General features: G+C 38.9%; 1 protein-coding gene across 1 annotated transcript in view; it reads right to left on the bottom strand.

Annotated features, from left to right (window-relative positions):
- The window catches only part of zmp:0000000660 (arf-GAP with Rho-GAP domain, ANK repeat and PH domain-containing protein 2), a 120829-nt gene that overhangs the window by 40638 nt on the left and 60762 nt on the right, over positions 1 to 19429 (bottom strand). The window contains exons 14-15 of the mRNA XM_040141476.1: positions 13708 to 13882; positions 2070 to 2195 (exon numbers count right to left, since the gene is read on the bottom strand). Of these exons, the coding sequence (XP_039997410.1) occupies positions 2070 to 2195; positions 13708 to 13882 (301 nt within the window). The remainder of the gene's footprint in view (positions 1 to 2069; positions 2196 to 13707; positions 13883 to 19429) is intronic.

The following is a 19429-nucleotide window of genomic DNA, read 5'->3' as shown; positions in this document are numbered from 1 at the left end:
CTTACAAAATGGACACCTGTAGTGTTACTCCATCTGAAGCAGGAACTCACTGTACTGTAGGTGGAACAACAAACAACACATTGTCATACCAACTGGCTTTTATAAGAACAGCAGTAGGGCTCTTTTTCTTCTGAATCACAGTTAAAAGAAAAATGAAAAAAAAAAAAAAATTCTGCGGTTCTCCTCAGCTCTACGGAACAGTGTAGCTTCTTTCGGCTCATTGTTTTGCTTTTAGGGCCCGCAATTTAACTGTTTTGGTTCACTCTCACTGCTCTCATCAACATCGTTTCCAGATGGCAGACAGCTGTTATCAGCAAAAAAAAGCTCTGAAAGACCCACTTCGACTACCTGTCCAGCTCCAAACAGCAAACAAAGTTAGCGAACCAAACAAAGTGTAGCATGTGATAGTATGTCAGTGTTGTGTTTACAGTGCCTACTACCCCCAACTGGCCAAAACTTTAATGCAGCTTTAAACTTCAGAATGCCATTTCTTTGTTTTCGGAAATTAAATTCATCATATAGTCATCTTTGGCAAATATAATCTGTAAAATAGTTGCTGTTTAGGCAGTTGAAGGATAAGGTGACTCAGTTACCATTTTATAAGTAACATTTCATTCAATTCAAAACTGCTATCCTGTGATAATAAGATTCAACAATCTTTCAAAAACAGGATTACGTCTGCAAAAGTGTTTTTAGGTGATTAAAATGTCAATATTGGATCATCTGATTTATTGCAACATGGGTCTCCCTTTTTATAGTTTTGGCAATCTTTCCAAACAGTAACAATAACACTGTACCCACCAAGTTAATTGTTGGGATCAAGAAACATGGTAACATTGACACAAATGTCGGACAGGGCAGGAAACAGAGACCAGTTTACAGGTTTTGACGAAAACCAAACATAAGCCAAGTTTACAGAAGAGACAGCAAAGGTAAACAGTATAATTTGTCAAGGATCACAAGCTGCATTTCAGGTACACTCACATTATCTGACCATTTGACTGATCAGACTTTGTTTTATTGAGGTCACCATATTCCCAGGCCTCAGCAATGCCTCAGCAATTACTTTTGTGAGTACAGTACTATCATAATCAATAGAAATTATGATCAAAAACTATGAAATTAAGACCCAATTTAAAATATAATGAAATTATCCTTTAACAAATGAAATGAAAATGAATTCCATTTGTACAGATAATGAGAATTTCAACAGACACTCATATAAACTTTGCCCCTATCTACTCTAAGGGAAATTTCCCAGACCTCAGCCCTGTTCATTTGCCAAGCATGTACGACCACCAATTTGAGCAGAGCATGTGTGGGGTGATGGAAACAGAGATGGATGTCTTGCCCAAGATGTAGGAGTTCCAGCTTATTCAAGTGGCAGGTAGGTACAAGCTGTCACTCCCACACGCATACCTTATTTTCCCCCATTCCTCCTCCATCCCCCCATCCTCCATCCCACTCCTCCACCTTCCCAATAACCCCATTCCCCAGGGGACGCATCCAAAGCTGGCTCCTTCTCCTAATTACCCATGGGCCCCTGAAACGCTCCAGCTGTTTGGAGAAGTGGGACCATTGCAGAGCAGGAGGTGCAGCTGCAGCTGAGGAGTTTGGGTGTGAAATGGAGCCTGATTAAAAGTTTTAAAGTGCCTTGGAAGACAAAAGAGGGAGAATTCAGAAGTTTTGGAGGAAGCTTCTCTCAGGTAGATTGAGAGTGGATTTGTACCAAAAGTCTAATATTTACTTTTATATTTTTAACCTGGCCCTAATTTACCCTGTGCTTCCGTAGTGCATTCACTGCTGGGTCACACAATTCTGTCTGATAAGTATTCCCAGAGGACCAATGCAGAACACATTTGAAAGACAGATTCATTGATCGTTTTGACTGGACTGTTTGGTACGGATTAAATGATTGGCAGTTTGACAACTGACAAAATGACACTGATTGATCGATCAGTGCTTAACTGGAGTAGACCTCTGACAAACATGCAGTTTAAACTGCTTACAAATGGATTGATGGATTGATTGGCCTTGCTGGGGGTTTGCAAAACGGCATTTACACTCACCATCTCTTCTGCGGCGGTCAAACGTCGACTTAGCTGGGCCAGAGGAGATGTAGAGGAAGCCATCCATGAAGAGGGAACTATCAGTAAGGGAGGGCCTCTCCGACCACTGCTCGAGTCTGGGGAAATCTAGAAGGGGGGTAAGAGACACAGTAGATGAGCAAGGAAATGGTTTTCCCTTAAGAATGTAATAGGGTGGTGCACCATTCTGATCCTTCACTTGCACTTATGTGTAACCATTTCACCTCCAGCTGCATATTACTACTTTTAAATATAATTTTTACTATCCTTAACCCCCAGTGAATGTGGTATAGCACTGTCCAATGACAAGCATGTATCTCCAAGTTTGGTGAGTTAGACAATTTCAGATAAACTGAAAGACTAAATGTTCCTTTATGAGCTCTTACTCTATATAAACCATATAAGAACTTATTGGATTATTAGATCTTCACACAGCTCAAAACAGACCACTTCTTATTAACAATGTTTTGGAGATAGATGGTTTTCACAAGACAGCTGAGTTACATAGCTTCAAAACAACACAACAGGTAGGCTATGTTATAATTAGGACTGTTTGAAATTATTAATATTATATGAGTAAAACTATTTTTCCAATATATATCGATATCGGTACATCTATCTAAAACTAATGCTAATACTCAACCCCTCTGAATTTTGGATGGAACAACAAACCACACGTTGTCAATTGGCTTTTATAAGAACAGCACTGAAGGTTTTGTTGAAATCAATGTTACTGTTATTGATATTTGTTATCAAGGAAGGCAGGCTAAATCACAGAAACACCTCTCTGTATAACACAATACAGTCCGACAGCATCATGAACGCCATCCTCCAAAATGATTATAAAGTTTAATAAACAAAAAAACTTTAAAAAAAAAAACTTTAAAAAAGTTTCAACTTTGCAGGACACAGAGTTATGCCTGTATTACAGCAGCAACTGCATATATTATGTAGATATTATCTGTCAAGTTGTCACGCTTCTACCACTTGTAAATCATTGCTGTTCCTGTACCATAAAAAATAGGTTTGGATTTGGAATGTGGGAATGTTCCCAGATTAAGATGGCATTAATCCCAGATGTGAGTCTATCTTTGTCTCCCACCCATATTCATGTAAAATCCCTGACTACAGAGATCATCCTTCAACCAGAAGGATTCTTGGCCCGGTGTTGGCATGCTGCTACAATGTTGAAGTGTCCCTAAGCAAGACAATGAATCCCCACCAGCTTCATGATTGCTGTTCTTCAATCTGCATTCTGACCTCCATGTGGAGAGTATTTCCCTGTGGAAATCAATAAAGAAGCCCAGTATTATCCATTCTTTTCCCACAAGCAGCATAAAAAGTGATTATACAAACTGCTATTTATTTAGTCATGACTTTGTCACATGGTCATTCTCTTGCAAAGTCAAAGAAAAGGTGTTCTGAGAGCATTTCAATGCCCCAACCTTCAGGTCAGTATCTGTTAAAAATGAACTTTACGCTCTGTCCTCTCTTCATCTTTGTCCATTTAAATTAGAAGCTTTCCTCGCTCATTTTCCCCTTTTTTCTAAACTCCCTCTACTCATCCTTTCTTGCTGGCTTTAAGAGCTCCCCACATTCAACGTTATCGTTCTCAAATTCAATTAGCCTCAATTCTGGGGTTCAATTTTCTGCTAGAGCCTTGGCAATATCTTAGAGATTTTATCTTCACTACCTCCAGCTCTCTCATCACGCAAGGTAAAATAACTTTAATTGAAACCACTTTTAATTGAAGCGACATTTCCACCCTTTACTGACACCAACAACGCCTCATCTTAAGGCCACACATCATTCCACAGAAAGAAAAACAATCAGTTAATTTAAAACGAGAGCTTATTCTGAATATATGTGTTCTTTTTATGGACTTACTGTTTGAAACGAATTAATTGTGCTCATATGCACATTTATAATCTTTGAATTACAGTGAAATATTAATAATACATTAACATATTAACCTAAAAAAATTTACTAAATGGATTTCCTATATCACATGCAAGCACCTAAATGAAATGTTTTTTGAAGCTTACAAAATGATGACGATGTGAAAGTAAAGCACATTATGGATATACTATATTTTAAAGCATCTAAGAATGTGTGTTTGAATCTTTACAAAGATTTATAAATTTAAATGAAGGCAGGGATGGGAAAGATGACAATATATACCATGATATGATATAACTTTGTCAGCCATAAGAGATTTCGCCATACCCCTTATAATGTGGTATCTACCCCTTTAATGCCTCTGTGAGTAATAGGTATTTTATTATGTTTTTTAATTTATTTTTTGGTGCAGATAATAATATAATTGTATTGTCGTAAAACTGGTCTAATCTTAATTGGAGGGAAGGCATTGTTACACTGACATTAAAGTGTTTAAAAGGCATAAATCAGAGCTAGGTGTGGTCAAGTGTGGTCTGTCGTACTGTATGTGTAGCCACACCCAGCTGTGATGCAGCATTGTACTATAGGGTGACACTACATCACAGCTATACTGGTGGAGATCAATTACTCATCTCTAGTTGAAAGTAGGGCTGAAATTAAATATTGTTTTTAGTATTGAATTATCAAAATAATTCAATAATTCAATTCAATCAATTTAAAAAAAAATGTGAAAATGCTCACTATAATACCCACAGACCAAGGTGACATCAAATGTTTGGTTTTTTAAATAACAGTCCAAAATTCAAAGATATTATGTTTGCTATCGTGTGACAAAGAAAAGCATCAAATCCTTATATTTGAGAAGTTAGAAATAGAATACATTTGACATTTTTGCTTAAAGTTCTACTCACTGATATTTTTGGTAATACTTTTAAATGAAAAAATGACTAAAGTGTTTCTCTGTGCGTGATGTCTGCTCTGTATGACTGCATTGTCTTGTTGTGATGCTGTATATGTGCTGTACATTTGTTTCCAGGTCTCTCTTGTGAGATAGATTTTAATATCAATGAGACTTCCTGATTAAATACACTGACTAAATGGAAAATGGATCTCCAGCACTGTTATTATAAATGAAGACTGTAGGGATAACAAAATGAAAAACTGCTTAACAAAAACACCATCATCCATAGCTAGCACCATGTAGCAACAAAATCAACAACAACAACAACATCATGGCTGACATGATACAGACATTTTTATGTACTGTAGCCATTTCTAACAAATGCAATATATTTTTGATGTGATGCAAAGGATGCAGAGCCAATCAGGAACAAATTGACATAAAGCCTGGGTAATGTTATGTATTAACATCTGTAAATCTAATTTTAGATCTAACATGGAGAATGCGTCTGCCGATAGCGGTATCATAAATACATGGCATCTGACACAGAATTTAATCAGCAAACTGCAGAGAGGCGAGTCTAACACTCACACAAACATACACATTTGTCCAACCACTCAGGTTGAGGGAATGTAAATAAGCCACTGGCTTGATGCTGTATCAGTTGTAACAAGGCTCTCTCTGTGAGACTTCTAAACAGTCCCTCTAGGCCCCTGAAGCTGGACTCTGTTAAGATGGGACTGTGATGTCTGTGGGGGCGGCAGTTGAGAAGTCTGGCCTGTGCTGATTGGCTCAGTCCCCAGTGACGGGAGGTGACATGACAGAGTGCTCAATTAGCCATCTGGTCGCCCACGGCAACGGTCACAAAGTGGTGCCCGACAAGCAGTGGACGGTGGGGTAATCAGAGGAGTTCGCACACACACACACACACACACACACACACACACACACATATAGACACAGAGACACCTTTTAGCCAATAACACTTCAAACTAATTCTTCAAAATTAAAGTCATCAACACATACAGATACTCCCTCAGGGAAATTGCTTTAATTTTCCCAAACCCTCAGCAGCTGCTTGTGACCTCTTGACCCTCATGACTGTGAGTCCTGTGTATTGGTTAAAAACAAACAACATCAACACACACCGAAAAAAACTGACAGAGCCTTGCAACTTTGCTAAGAACAGGGTGGAATGGAGACCGAAGATGAAACAGGCCCTCTGATTTAGTGTTTGTGTATGTGTGTGTATGCTGGTGTTCATCTTTTTATTATCCACACAGAAAGCCTGCTGGATAAATTTTTAATGTGCCGCGAGATTCAGAGATTCGGGCATCAGGGATGCAAGGGTGGCAACAATAAAACTTCTTTGCCTCCAAATCCATGGTGTGTCATTTAAGAAGAAGCGGAATGATGTCAACAGTAAGAGACATTGCTGTTTAGCTTGGTTTTACAGTACAATGGCCTCCTGGGTGGAGTGAAGAGCCGCCATAAAACGCAATTTACACTTTTATATCGCTCTGTTTACAGTTTAGGTATAAGATGATACTTTTATCCAGAGATTTACGGTGAAATAGCTGGCAGGGGTTCAGTGTCTTGCCTCAAAAAACACAAGTTTATTTAAGGCCAAAATCAAAATTGCAACCCTAAAGCCACTATTTGTAGAAATGTTATGAGTTTAGCATCTTAAAAGTGGATCCGATAACATGAGTTTCTGTTTGTAGAAAAGTATGACAATCCAATGAAACAATGGCACTGCTTTTACCAGTGTCTGGCAATGTCTGTATTCATACTATCACTGGGAAGCCCCAAGGTTTGGAATTCTACACATAGCTGCCTTCAAGCTGCACTATTTAATATTTTCAGATGAAAAATGCATCAAATGACTGTTTTCATTTGACCCATTGTGTGCAGTTCCCTTCAGCTCGATGGAGCTTTTTAGTGTCTTTGAACTCGTTGTTTTTTGGTTTTCAGGCCTGCAACTTTACCGTTTTGGTTCAGTCTTACCGCTCTTATCAGCATCATTTTCAGACATAGAATGGAGCTGCTTTTAGCTTAAAAAGTCTGATAAATTCACTGTACACTACCTGCCCAGCAAAAAATACAGTAAACAAAGTTAGCAGGTAGTTAATGAACATATTGTAGTATTTATCAGCTGAAGAGCCATATATTTCCTTCAGGGGTTGGTGGACCAAAGCAGGGCTAGAAGGAGACTAAATACTGGACTAACATTCGCAAGGTGGACACAAAAACCATTGAATACTAATGTTGCTATGTTTCTGCTGGATGTGTCAATAAACAACCATTTGCTAATACATTCACCATAACAACTTTAGAAGGCAAAAATGTCAATGTGTTGTGTGCAGCTTGAATCGCACTGCCCCAAGTGGCCATTGTGACTATCAAGTTATGTCACTAATACAATATTTGACATTGGTCAATGTATACACGGTTGAAAATAACATTTTTTTCATTAGTTAATTTTTGTGCCATGTGTTTTAACCTAATCGGGATACGTAGCCACCGTCTAAAGGTCAAAGTGAAAAAAAGATATTTTCAAGTAACATGTAATTAAAGTCAAGGTACATCAAACATAAAAATGTATATCCATCTATAAGATTCAAAACAATATATGTCAATATATTAGATTTCAAAATCATGATACAACCGACACATGATACAGCTAACGAGTATCTCTTTAGAAATGTTTACTACATAAACACCTAACACCACGCCCCAAATATTATTGTCTACTACAGAGTTTATGCTCCACTTCCATTTTCCCAAATTTGCTTCCCCCAACCTGTTGTGGAATGATGTAAACCTGGATGCCATTTTCTTAGGATTCTCATACTATGATGATAAATGTAAGAATGATACGGTAGATGTGTACTTTGTTTGTATGAACTGATGCACTGAAACAAGTGTGGGGCACTAAATTGGCAAGGAGGCCAAGTGGAAGGTGGACCTCAGTTGCTAATGTCGTGTACCTGCAAGATTTAAGAACCAATTACCGACTAGTCTTTCCAGTCGGACAGGGAGCAGTAGCACAAGCACGCAGATTGACAAGTCCAATGACCAAGACTTCTTTCGGGTGTTACTAAACTGTGCTTGTTGGGCAAACTATTCCATTGTGCCATCCAATCAAACCACAGACCTGGATGTTACAGCTGTACTACTAGCACCATCAGTGCTCTAAAAATGTTACAGAGAAATTACATTTACATTTTTAGTCCATCAGCTGATGCTTTCATCAAGAATGACTTTCAATTTAGTGTAGAGGCTTTGTGGACACACTCATTATTTGGGGAACTTCAAACCCACCAAAGTCAATTTACAGATATCTTTCCTTAACCGATGAGGCTCTAAATTAGCATTCCAAAAAGGTATCAACAAAGATCAAAGTACAGTATCCACAGTATTTGGTGTCTGGTATTAGATCCATCTCTATCTTCACATTGGCAAGTGACAGGACAGGCACTGATGGTTACACGTGAGCTGTGCCAAAACTGATTATTCTAAAGAAATATTTGAAAATTATTTAAATGTTTCTGTGATCTCCAAAGTTTTAAACCCTTCTTTTGTTCCAGTGATGAAAACAAAACTTTGACAAAAGACCTTGTACTATATACGTTTTTGATGGTTAATTTTATCTATGTGGTATATGTGGCCTCCTGAGTGTAACATATGGGAATACAGATGAGAATACAGTGGACATAAAAAATGTTAGAGGAACCTAAAATTATACAAGAAGCCACCACCGTGGAAGCCTCTGACTATAAGGGATAGAGCCATCATCATGGAGCTGCCCACAGGGGTTTCTAAAGTACAAAGAAACACTGCCTCTAAGGGCTGCCATTGGCTTTTTTTTTTAATGGAATCTGGGATGGGAATATGTAGATGAACATGCTCCTACACTATCGCAGGGTGCTTAGGGGCGAGCAGGTGTGGGCAGGAGAACGAAGTCTGTCGAGGCCCACGCACATGTACTCACATATACCCAGAGAGAAGGAGCTAATGAAGTGGCAATGCTCTGCCATCAGTGGATGTCCTAACATTGGAGGTACAAATGAGCCGCTGTGGAGGGAAGGGACAGTGGAGAGGTTGGGGAAAAGCGAGATGACGGCTTTGTTTTGATTCACCATATCCAGGGGAAATGGAGGGTTTTCCTATTTTTATTTTTACAAACTGGGAGCATGATTCACACTGTGAAGTGAAGAGCTACTTCAATTTAGACTGTAGTTGTCAAGAGTGAGAATTGTTCAGGTTCGCAATTGTTTATTGCTGGCTTATTCCAGCCTCCCACCAGGGGGATAGTGAATTTGGTAAAGAACCATGTTTGTCATTTCATTCACTATAGTGTCCGGCTTTACAGCACAATATAGTGGCTGAATAAGGGCCTGAAGTGCACCCCTGTTGTGGATGTGTGGTTTATAAGACAAACAAAAGAGAAAAAACAAGCACACAGGCACCACAGGTGGCACAGGATGGCATGCTGCTGCAAAGAAATGAAATTCCTGTGTCTGTCCTGATGTTACCTTGCATGTGTGCAACTGTTGTCCTGTTGGAACTTCAGCTGTAACCCAAGGCTGAGGTCTTTAAAACTCTACAACAACCTTAAACTTTGTTTTGTCCTCGATACTGGTTTCTATGTGGCTCCTTTTATTCTTCCCTCTATCTTCTCTCTGTCAACACCACGCGGATACAGTAGGGATGGTGTCATATGGGTATTGAATTGTTCCCCGTTTCTGCCAGACATAACACTGCGCACAACAACTGAAAAAGTTCAATTTCTGTTTAATCAGAATACCACAAGTTTGTTACTGCAAACTCAGGGGGCCACATGCACAAAAACAATGCAGACACCACTCTCCACAGCTTTGTGTGATGTGACAATGTGCCAGGCAGTAGGAAAATGTCAAAGAGGGAATTTGGACAGTATTTTGTGTGGAGCCTCAATTTTCTCCGCACACCACCATAGTCTATTTCTTTACTGTAGTTTCACTAATTATATTTATAGATATATGTTTTTATATTGTTTTACAACCAGCTTTTTAACACTGTTAGAAAGGATGGCAGTGTTACTCAGCCTGTTGGTCAGTTCAAAACACTGATCACATGGGATCTAAGGAGCAGCACATTCTGCTCTTCTTCTAATTCATGACTAAGCATGTACATTTTGTCACCTGTGCATTAGTGTTGAAAGAATATCACGCTGTAAATTAGACATACTTTTTGGGATCAGTCAATACACAGTCATGCCTCACAATATCCTGTACAAAAGTGCTATATGGCTGTGCATAGTGATACAAAGCTGTAGCTTTTTCAAGGGGTTACAAAATATTGCCCATTTAAGAGAATGATAATGATGGGCATTTGCTTGCAAACTTAAATGAATAGAAATCTTAGACAATAGGCTTGTGAAGGAGTGTTGTTGGACTTAATCACCAGATAGAATGTTGACATTTTTGCAACACCCCACATCACGTTAAATCACAAGATCTTCATTACTTATTTCTAGCAGCCACACATGGCAACTACAGTATGGTTACGGTTAGGTAACGGTCACAGTTATGGCCAATAGACTATGATTAACGGATGGGGGGGGTGATATTCTATGTCTTTATAAACAGATCACTGAAAATATTTGATTTCATTTTTTTAAAAAGGCTAAATAATTTCTAGGTAAACAAGACAGCTAAACTTTTAGAAAAAGTCATTTTAGACTAAATTTAATTTGGGCACTAGTGAGTATTTACAGCAACTGGGAAGTTTATGTGGGACTGACCCAAAATAAATTACAGCACCCACGTTTATCATAGTCAAGGAACACGTCACCCAGTGCAATGGTGTTGCTCACTGATATGTTTTTTAATAGTTTTTAAACACCAATAGAGATCTCTGGTACTAACAAGTTTTGAATGCACAGACAATACGTGTTACTAGGATCAATTGACTGTTGATTTTCAGTCTATTCATGGAATATGTCCCCAGAATAATAAAATATCACCTGTAAACTTCACGTTATCTGGGTATTATACAATTGCACAGGCAGACAGGACACTGATACTGTATCAGACACTTTTAGATAAACCCCAAGTTACATCAATGACAACAGTTTTTATAAGATTTATTTCTACAATATCCACACATGGCACATGGTTAATGTTAAGAAACGACCAAGTTTATGGAAAATAAAATGTGGTTAAGGTAAAGTAAAGGCTGGGCAGCTTAAATCCTTGGTTAATGTTAGGGAAAGGTTGCGATTATGTTTAAAAAAATTGAAAGTCAACATTGATTGTTGGACTGTGACAGAACGTGAAATTCAGTCTCCTGCAGTAAGCCGCACTACCACCCCACAACTTCCACTCCCTTATTTTTCGCCACACCAAACAAAACGCACACTGCTGCCTGCATTGGTACTGAAGGCTGCTACTGAACATTAGTTATGTGCTGCACAATTGTAAAATATGGGGTAATTCCTTGGGATACTGGGCTTGTATTTCAGGATCTGACAAAAAGACTGTGTGCCATGTTGTCAGTTTTATACATATTGAGATCTTTAGTTTTTAATCTTAAATTGTGAGCACCTTTATTGTGACATGTGACCCTGGGTGGACATCAGGTCATTTTTAGGAGTAGGTTCATCCTTCCACTCTGACATATAGTCCCAACTTGTTACACTGACTGTTGTCCCTGAGGCAAGATCTCCATTGCAGCCAACACTGTAAATCAGTCGGTGTCATTTGGGTTCTCTGTAACCCCCCCCATCATAGATCCTTCTTGCCTGCAGTGGTTGGTCACTTAAGTTGGACATCCATCACTACAGGAAGAGTCTGGATAGCTCCATGTTTGTCTGCTTGCTAATGATGAAGCGCTACAACTTCCAGACACATAATGAGCACATCCAGACTGCCTGCATGCTACACATTTCAGATGGACAATGCCACACACGTGAATGTGTGTGCGTCCATCTGTCTGTCTGTCCTCTAGCACACCTCCAAGTAATGGCCATCACCATGGCGACCAGGTGACCCATGCTAGCAATTAGGAGTCCATAACAGGCTCAGAGCCGGCGAGTGTACACAGATGCAGCGCATACATTATGTAAAATACAGTCCTCGAGAATGTCTCCCCTGGCCCCAGTCAACGGCCTCTCTCGCTCCTTTAATCTAATGCATTCTTATCATCAGTCCTGTATGGAACCACACAAACAAATCACACCCATCATGAGGAAGCCACACGACACAGCACAGCTGTGCCGTGCCTCCGATGCCAGGAACATGAGATGGGTAATATAAAGGAGATTTTGGGGAAAGTAGGAGAGAAAGAGAGAAAAAGAAAAAAGAGAGAGAGAGAGATTTTTATCTTACAATTCGCTGGTTTCAAATTTGTGGTTTTTTTTTTTTTTTTAACCTTTTCTTCCTTTTCCTATTCATGGCAGTGGAAAGGGAACCCTCCCACTGTGCTTTTATAAACTTAGTGGCACAGTGGTGAGTGTGAGTTTTAAACATGATTGGCTTGTTAAAGTATAAAGACGATGGGCTGAATATTTGTGGCGCCGATAGTTCTAAAAGTCCTACTTGCACACATAGTTCAAAGGCCTTTTCAATGATTTATATAAGTGTGTCGTCTTTTTTTTTTTTTTTTCGGTCTGACCAGGGAACATATGAGTGACTTCTGTTTCATAGCAGTTTTCTGTGGTCCAGGACCTCACCTGGGTTGAACACTGGCAATGGAAAAGTTTCCTGTATTCTAACTACATCCCTTTTTTCCTTTGTTTTTGAATGCAAGAGTATGTACAGTAATTACGAAAAAAATGTAAGATCAGGTGCTCTGGACAAAACACACCGAGGGTGGAAGTTAGTGTCTCTTTAAATCGCCTTTCCAAAACTAAAAACACAAAAGCAAGTTGTGTGTCTGTTCTAATGTAGAAATGTAGCCTAGCTGGCTGGCTAGCTTACTAGCTACTAGCATTACTTCCAAAGCCAAGGAGCATATCGTTTTCTAGCTACATTATTTTGTGGGGTTACAGGTCACGTTACAAAAAGGCCTGGTCAGGACCTCAGAACTAAATGCCACTACATCAGCCTATGTGCTAAACTTTATTTAGTTTGAGGCTGAATATTTTAATTTAAAGGCCCAACTTTGTCATTAATTTAGACAGACTTACAAGTCCCGAACTCATCAGATGTCCTCATCTTCTAATCCTTTCTTTATAAGTGAAACATGTTGAAGGCGAACGATAACGCATACCTCAGTGCTGCTTGTTCAGGTATCTCTGTACTTAGCATCCAAACAAGGCTATGTCAGAACGAAATAACTCTTTAATTACTTTTTTAGTAATAACACTGTACTATAACACTAAGGATAAATAGCTCAAAAACAATGCAGGTCCTTATTTCCTTATTTAACTTTTTACATATAACATAGGTTTAGCCTCAGACTTTTGTAGCGTTTATGTATTCATCAAATGCATATTTAAGACGGTTTTGCAGTATTCCTATTTCAAAACGAGTCATTTGGAAACCTTAAAAATCGAGTTAGGATTAGAGTTAGCTGGAGATAGAGTTTTAAGCCAACTCACATAGTTGGTTAAATTAGCTAGCTAGCTACAGCTGATAAAATCTGCTACCGACAATCAACATTTCAGCCAACAAAATCAATGGCCACGGTTAGAAATGAGAAGCCTGCTGTTGTTCACATCTGTATGACCTATTTGAATAATTAACATTCATTTTAAGTGTTAAATCTGCCACTATTAAGTGTGAAGTACATATGAGCTGTGCAACAACAGAGGGGGCACTCAAAGTTGCTTACCAGATAGCTTGTTCTGGTGCAGGAACTCCATCTGTAGCTTCTGTCCAGCACGTTGAGCCAAGAGATAGGGGGTGGAGTAGGTTGGATCTCCAGTAGCACACATAACATCTGCCCCACTGAAGACCAGCATCATGGTCTGCAGCACGTCAGGCGTCACCACAGCTGCACACAGCGCCTATATACACATAAAAGAAGATTAAAGACCACATGAAGACTTTCTCTGCACTGTGCCTTCTCTCGTCCCACTATGGGTCGGATGAGGACTCAACACCATTTTTAAAATTTTTCAGTAATGTATGTATGGGATAATACTGTATTTATAATTTTGACATGTTTTTAAAACAGATGATTTTTAGTGGTTACAAAGCTTATTTATGCAAGTTCGCCTGTCACTTAATGTTTCCTGGCGTGATAGACTAATAAAAGACTGAATAAGTGCAGTCGCGGCTCATTGCATTTCTGAGTAGTTTTCTATAGCTCGATTATTACCTTTAAAAATTTCAGATCCCAGACAATGAACCAGTTAAAATCCCTGCAAATGCGAGTATGGTCTCACTTCCCTGTGTAGGAGGAGCAGCCTGGTGTCGCACAGTGTGTCTATGTGTGTATGCCAGGTTGATAGAGGACAAAGAGTCTATAAAGTGGCGTCAGAAAACCATATAAAGAGTAAAACCGAGTTCCATCCACTGATCTCAAAAGAGAAGTTAAAATAAGATCAAACTTTAATACACCCTGTGGGAATCATTAAATCTCTAATCCCTGTAAAAAGGGAATCTAGCAAATAAGAACAGGACAAATGGGCAATATTAAATATAATGAAACTAGCAATTTCAAAGAAGAGAAATGTGGAAATAAAAACACGAAAAACAACGGAGTGAGCAGAATAACAGAGCATACTGAGGTGAAAGGCAACACATATACAGAATATGCTGTATGGAAAAAAACAACGTATACAAGACATATACAATATGAAAACTAATAACTAAGACATGCAAAACAAAACATGACACATTAAGGAAATGAAGAGAGTCAATAGACCTTTTTTGCACACAGTTATTCAGCCATCTGTCACCTTAGAAAAGCCTGAGATATTTCTTCTTAAATATTAAGAATTAAGTAGTGTAAAATATGCAGTTATATACTATGTATAACAACACTCCCTGCTTTGTGTTAAATGCTTTCATGCAACATACACTATACGACATATACAAAATGCACTGAACTCTAAACAGGTACAAAATATATATTTTAATCACAACGAATGAAATCTAATGCCCAAAATCATGTCAATCGTCATGTCATTTCCAAGTTCAAACAAATGAGAAACAACATAATCTTAGTGTCATAGTCTTATTTTCGACTTGAAGAGCGCTTTCATAAAGTGGAGAGACAGACTTACAAAGAACAATCTAAATCTCAGCTTTTAGACCCTAAAAATAAGTCAAGCTTGGATCCTGCAATTTCCATAATGCAACTCAACAGAATCTTTCATTAGACCATATCTGTCTGTGTAACTCCATGGCCCCTGTTTATAATGCAGGTTCTCTCCCTCAAATATTTAAAGTCTCAAGATATTTTCTTAGACTTTCTTAGAAAGCTCCTCCGGAGTGACAGAAAACATTTTACACCTGTTTTCACAAGTTGAGCAGCACTCTGTGTAAAACTGGCCCTTTAAAGATAAAACTTGCGGACAATGATAAGCCGAGACACCTGTCAATCAAAGAAAATCATTCAAACATTACTATCAAGAAACAGGAAGAGGAGTAGTACCCAATTAAGACCTCAGCTTCTTGTGGAAAATTCTGACTTTGTATTCTATTAGTCACTTCTATTTTTTCTGTACTGTATTTCTTCTATACAGTGAGTCTCCTTACAAAATTGCTTTACCCTTGACTACAATACACACTGAATCTTATTCAGTGCCATCATCCAGTGGTCATAAAAGGAACTGCTACTTCAAGGCAACTCTGCACTGGCTTCAGCAGTAAGTCGTGGAGGGGGAAACTTCCTCTCCGGATAAACAAACTTTGGCTTCTTTAAAGACATGCCGTTAAGTTCCTCCTTTAATACGGGCAGAACATTTTAATACTTTGTGTTTAGCCATGCAAAGATGTATTCACTATTCACCTGTTTCACACAGTAAGCCAGCTAAGAGAAGGAAGATAAGAGAGTCAGAAGAATACAGTCTGACCGAGGAAAACATTTTCTCTGTGTCTGTCTCTTCCTATCAGTCCAGTCAATTGATGTGACATTGTGCACGATGACCCGCAACAAAGTGGATCAACAGAGGAGTCGAGTGGCAAATAGCAGAATTTCAACTAGCAATCTCTCCTTTCATCGGACTTGGACCGAGTCAGTAAGCTGCATCGATCTGCCACAAACAAGCAAGATCCGTCTGAAAGTGAGGCACGATGAGGCTGCGCATATACACACAGGCAAAGTACACACACAAACAAAGTACCTGTCAATATAACCTGCCCACCCACACAAAGGACCTGCGCTGAGATAAAGATGTTTAAGTATGTGTGTGTTCCAAGCTCACGGATTCAGTTATTTCTATTGATGTGCACACTTTCTGAAAATATTAATCTTCATCAACAGAAAATGTTCAAAAATTAATTTGTGGAAAGATATGATTAGTTTATTAACACTTCGTCTTTTTCTCTCACACATGCTCACTCACAAGACAGGGTCAGATTATGGCAAAATAGTCCCATGCAACCTGGCCTTATTCCGTATCGTCTCTGGAAATGACCTTCCGTGTCATAGCAATTACTGCAGCCACTAGAGGGTTTCTGTGTGTTAGTGTGGGAGCGTGTGTAATGATATAAGATGGTCCTTTGACACCCCCCTCTCTAGGTCATGTGGCCTGCGGAGACTCTGTGGAGGTCACTGGGATATGAGCTTCTAATGGGGAACATGGGACCAAGAAACAGAGAGAGCAGGGATAGAGAGAGGGCATGAAGTGAAGAAAGGATGCAGGGTGCAGAACGAAAACATCTTAACAGAATAAGCGCAAACGGTCGAGATTATGTAAGGAGACATACTGACGCAATCAAGTATAAATCACTTTGCCACCTTTTTATTTTTATTTCATTACTTGAATTGACACTTTAAACGGTGATTTACTGCATAAGTCGAATGAGTTTCATGACCCCAGGGCCCGTAAAACCTGTTAAAATGCCATCGCGTGATGTCAAAACTGCATGAATGTCAATGAGGATATTGCTAGTATTATTGTCTCTGTTCAAGAGAAGACTCCCAAGGGAATAGGATTTATATATCTTTTATTTTTTTCCTATTCATACTTGTGTTACAGTAAGTAAATGTGGCACAGAACTGGAACAATGTGTCCAATGAGATTAGACTCAGTGTCCTTGTTTACCGTATTTTAAAAATACTTTTTTTTGTATTTTTTATAGGTTGCTTGTGATTTATTACTTTATACTAAGGTTTGTGGACCTGTATTGAAGTGTGTTTATCATTTTAGCAAATAGAGACACACATTTGTTGAGTCATGGTGTATATAATGCCTCTATGACACACTGATCCCTATCAAATCTGTTGAACCCATTTATAAAGGCATACTAGACAGAGAGAAAGCAAACACAACGGCCTACTTCCACTTTTTTCTCTTATTTTCCTCTCACACACACACACACTCACACGCACGCACACACACGCACGCACACACGCACGCACACTTCTCCACTGTCCAAACCCTTTTAGACACCTACAAGCTGAATCCAAATGTCTGTACTTCAGCACACTTATCGAGTGTATTCCAGGGAAGTCGAGTGGACTTTCTGCAGGACTTCGAGAGGGTACGCTTGGGGTGCAGACTTCACTGGACTACACATGGAAAATTACCCATATTCCATAGAGATATGGACAAGAAGATGTAAAAACTAAATTAATAATAACAATAATAATAATAATAATATGTACCATATTAATTTTAGACTTTAAAAAAATGTTTAGAAGTTTATTGATGTAGTAAGGTTTCATATTGCACATACAGAATATGAACAGGCTGAATAATTTCGATTTGTTATAATCTGTAGGTTTCCTGAGGGTTTAATGTTGGTATAATATTGTTTTTGGCATCTTACATAAAGGGAACATTTTACTGCATATTCTGACCTTATCTTTTATGGCTACTATGTAATCTAGCAAAACTGCACATATCATACATACAGTAAGTTGCCAATATGAATACCAAGAAGAACCATTCATAAAAAATCCTTTGAAACAAGTTTCAGGGTCAGAAATTTCAGTTTTTCTCCATGGAAAAAAAATGAGTTCTTTGAGTCCTGTCTCATAGCTCATTTTAACCCTTCGTAGTCCAGCAGCCTCGAAGATTTGATGTGATGACAGTGAAGACATCACTGTATGTACGACATAAAGTCTTAGCGAGGGCTAAGTCCACAAGTCCGGAGGGTGGACATTCCGATTCAGCCACACTTCTCTGTGTCTGTCACATTTCCCCTCCTTCACTGCCCTGCAAAAAACTGCCACTATAACAGCAAATTCACACATCTCTAGTGGAGCAGCACACATGTTCACATGCATGTACACACCACACACTCCAACAACCACACCCACACACACAGACACACAGACACACAGACACACAGACACACACACACACACACACACACACACACACACACACACACACACACACACACACACACACACTCAAAAGCCGGCAAAGCCGCAATAAAACCAACCCAAGCATTTCTGTTGTGGATCCTAATCCACTTTTCCACTTAGCTAGCTAGTATATCTCTTCCTTACTTTCCCTCCTCATTCTCTCTTTCTCTCTACATCTCCATTCCTCTCTTTCTAGTCAAGAAAACAATACAAGGGGGCTGATCTGCGTAAATGCTGATGTAGGTAGAAAAATCAGATGCTCAGTGCATGGTGGTTTTAAGACCCTCTTTTTAGAGGCAATTTTTTGCCACAGCAATAAGCCCTAAACCACAATCTGGCAGAAAAGGCCTTAACACTGACTTGCTTATACTTGATATCGATAGGATGCCCCCTTCAGCATCTTTATGCTTATAGTGCAGTTTTACTGGCAGTCAGAAGGTCAATAAAATATGGCCTATTTCAGGTTCAGTGGATTTAGCTAACGGATTATGACCTCGCCAATCAGTTGTGTGACTTTCTACATAACAATTGTTTAATTGAGGATTTTCATTCAGGATTTAGATTGCATCATAGCACATAGACAGCACCGGTGAAAGCTACAAATGACCTACTAATTACATTGGACAAAAGACTTGTATGTACTTGTCTTGTTAGATCTTACTGCTGCACTTGACACCACTGACCATCACATACTGTTACAGAGACTGGAACATTCTACTTTCATTAAGGGAACAGCATTAAGCCGGTTTAAGCCCTATTTATCAGATCAGTTTTAGTTTGTACATGTTAACAATGAATCCTCCATGTATGCAAAAGTTAGACACAGAGTTCCACAAGGTTCTGTGTTGGGACCAATTCTATTCTCCCTATATATGCTTCCTTTAGGCTATAATATTATGAAAAACTCCATAAACTTCAATTGTTATGCAGATGATACCCAATTGTACTTGTCAATGAAGCCAGATGAAACCAGCCAGTTGGCAAAATTTCAAGCATGTCTTGAGGACATACAGATCTGGATGACCAGCAATTTTCTGCTATTAAACTCAGACAAAACTGAAGTTAT

Source organism: Xiphias gladius, chromosome 12 (assembly GCF_016859285.1).
Source record: "Xiphias gladius isolate SHS-SW01 ecotype Sanya breed wild chromosome 12, ASM1685928v1, whole genome shotgun sequence".
NCBI lineage: Eukaryota > Metazoa > Chordata > Actinopteri > Istiophoriformes > Xiphiidae > Xiphias > Xiphias gladius.
Note: the sequence above shows the minus strand (reverse complement) of the source record. Positions and strands in the feature narration are given on the sequence as shown.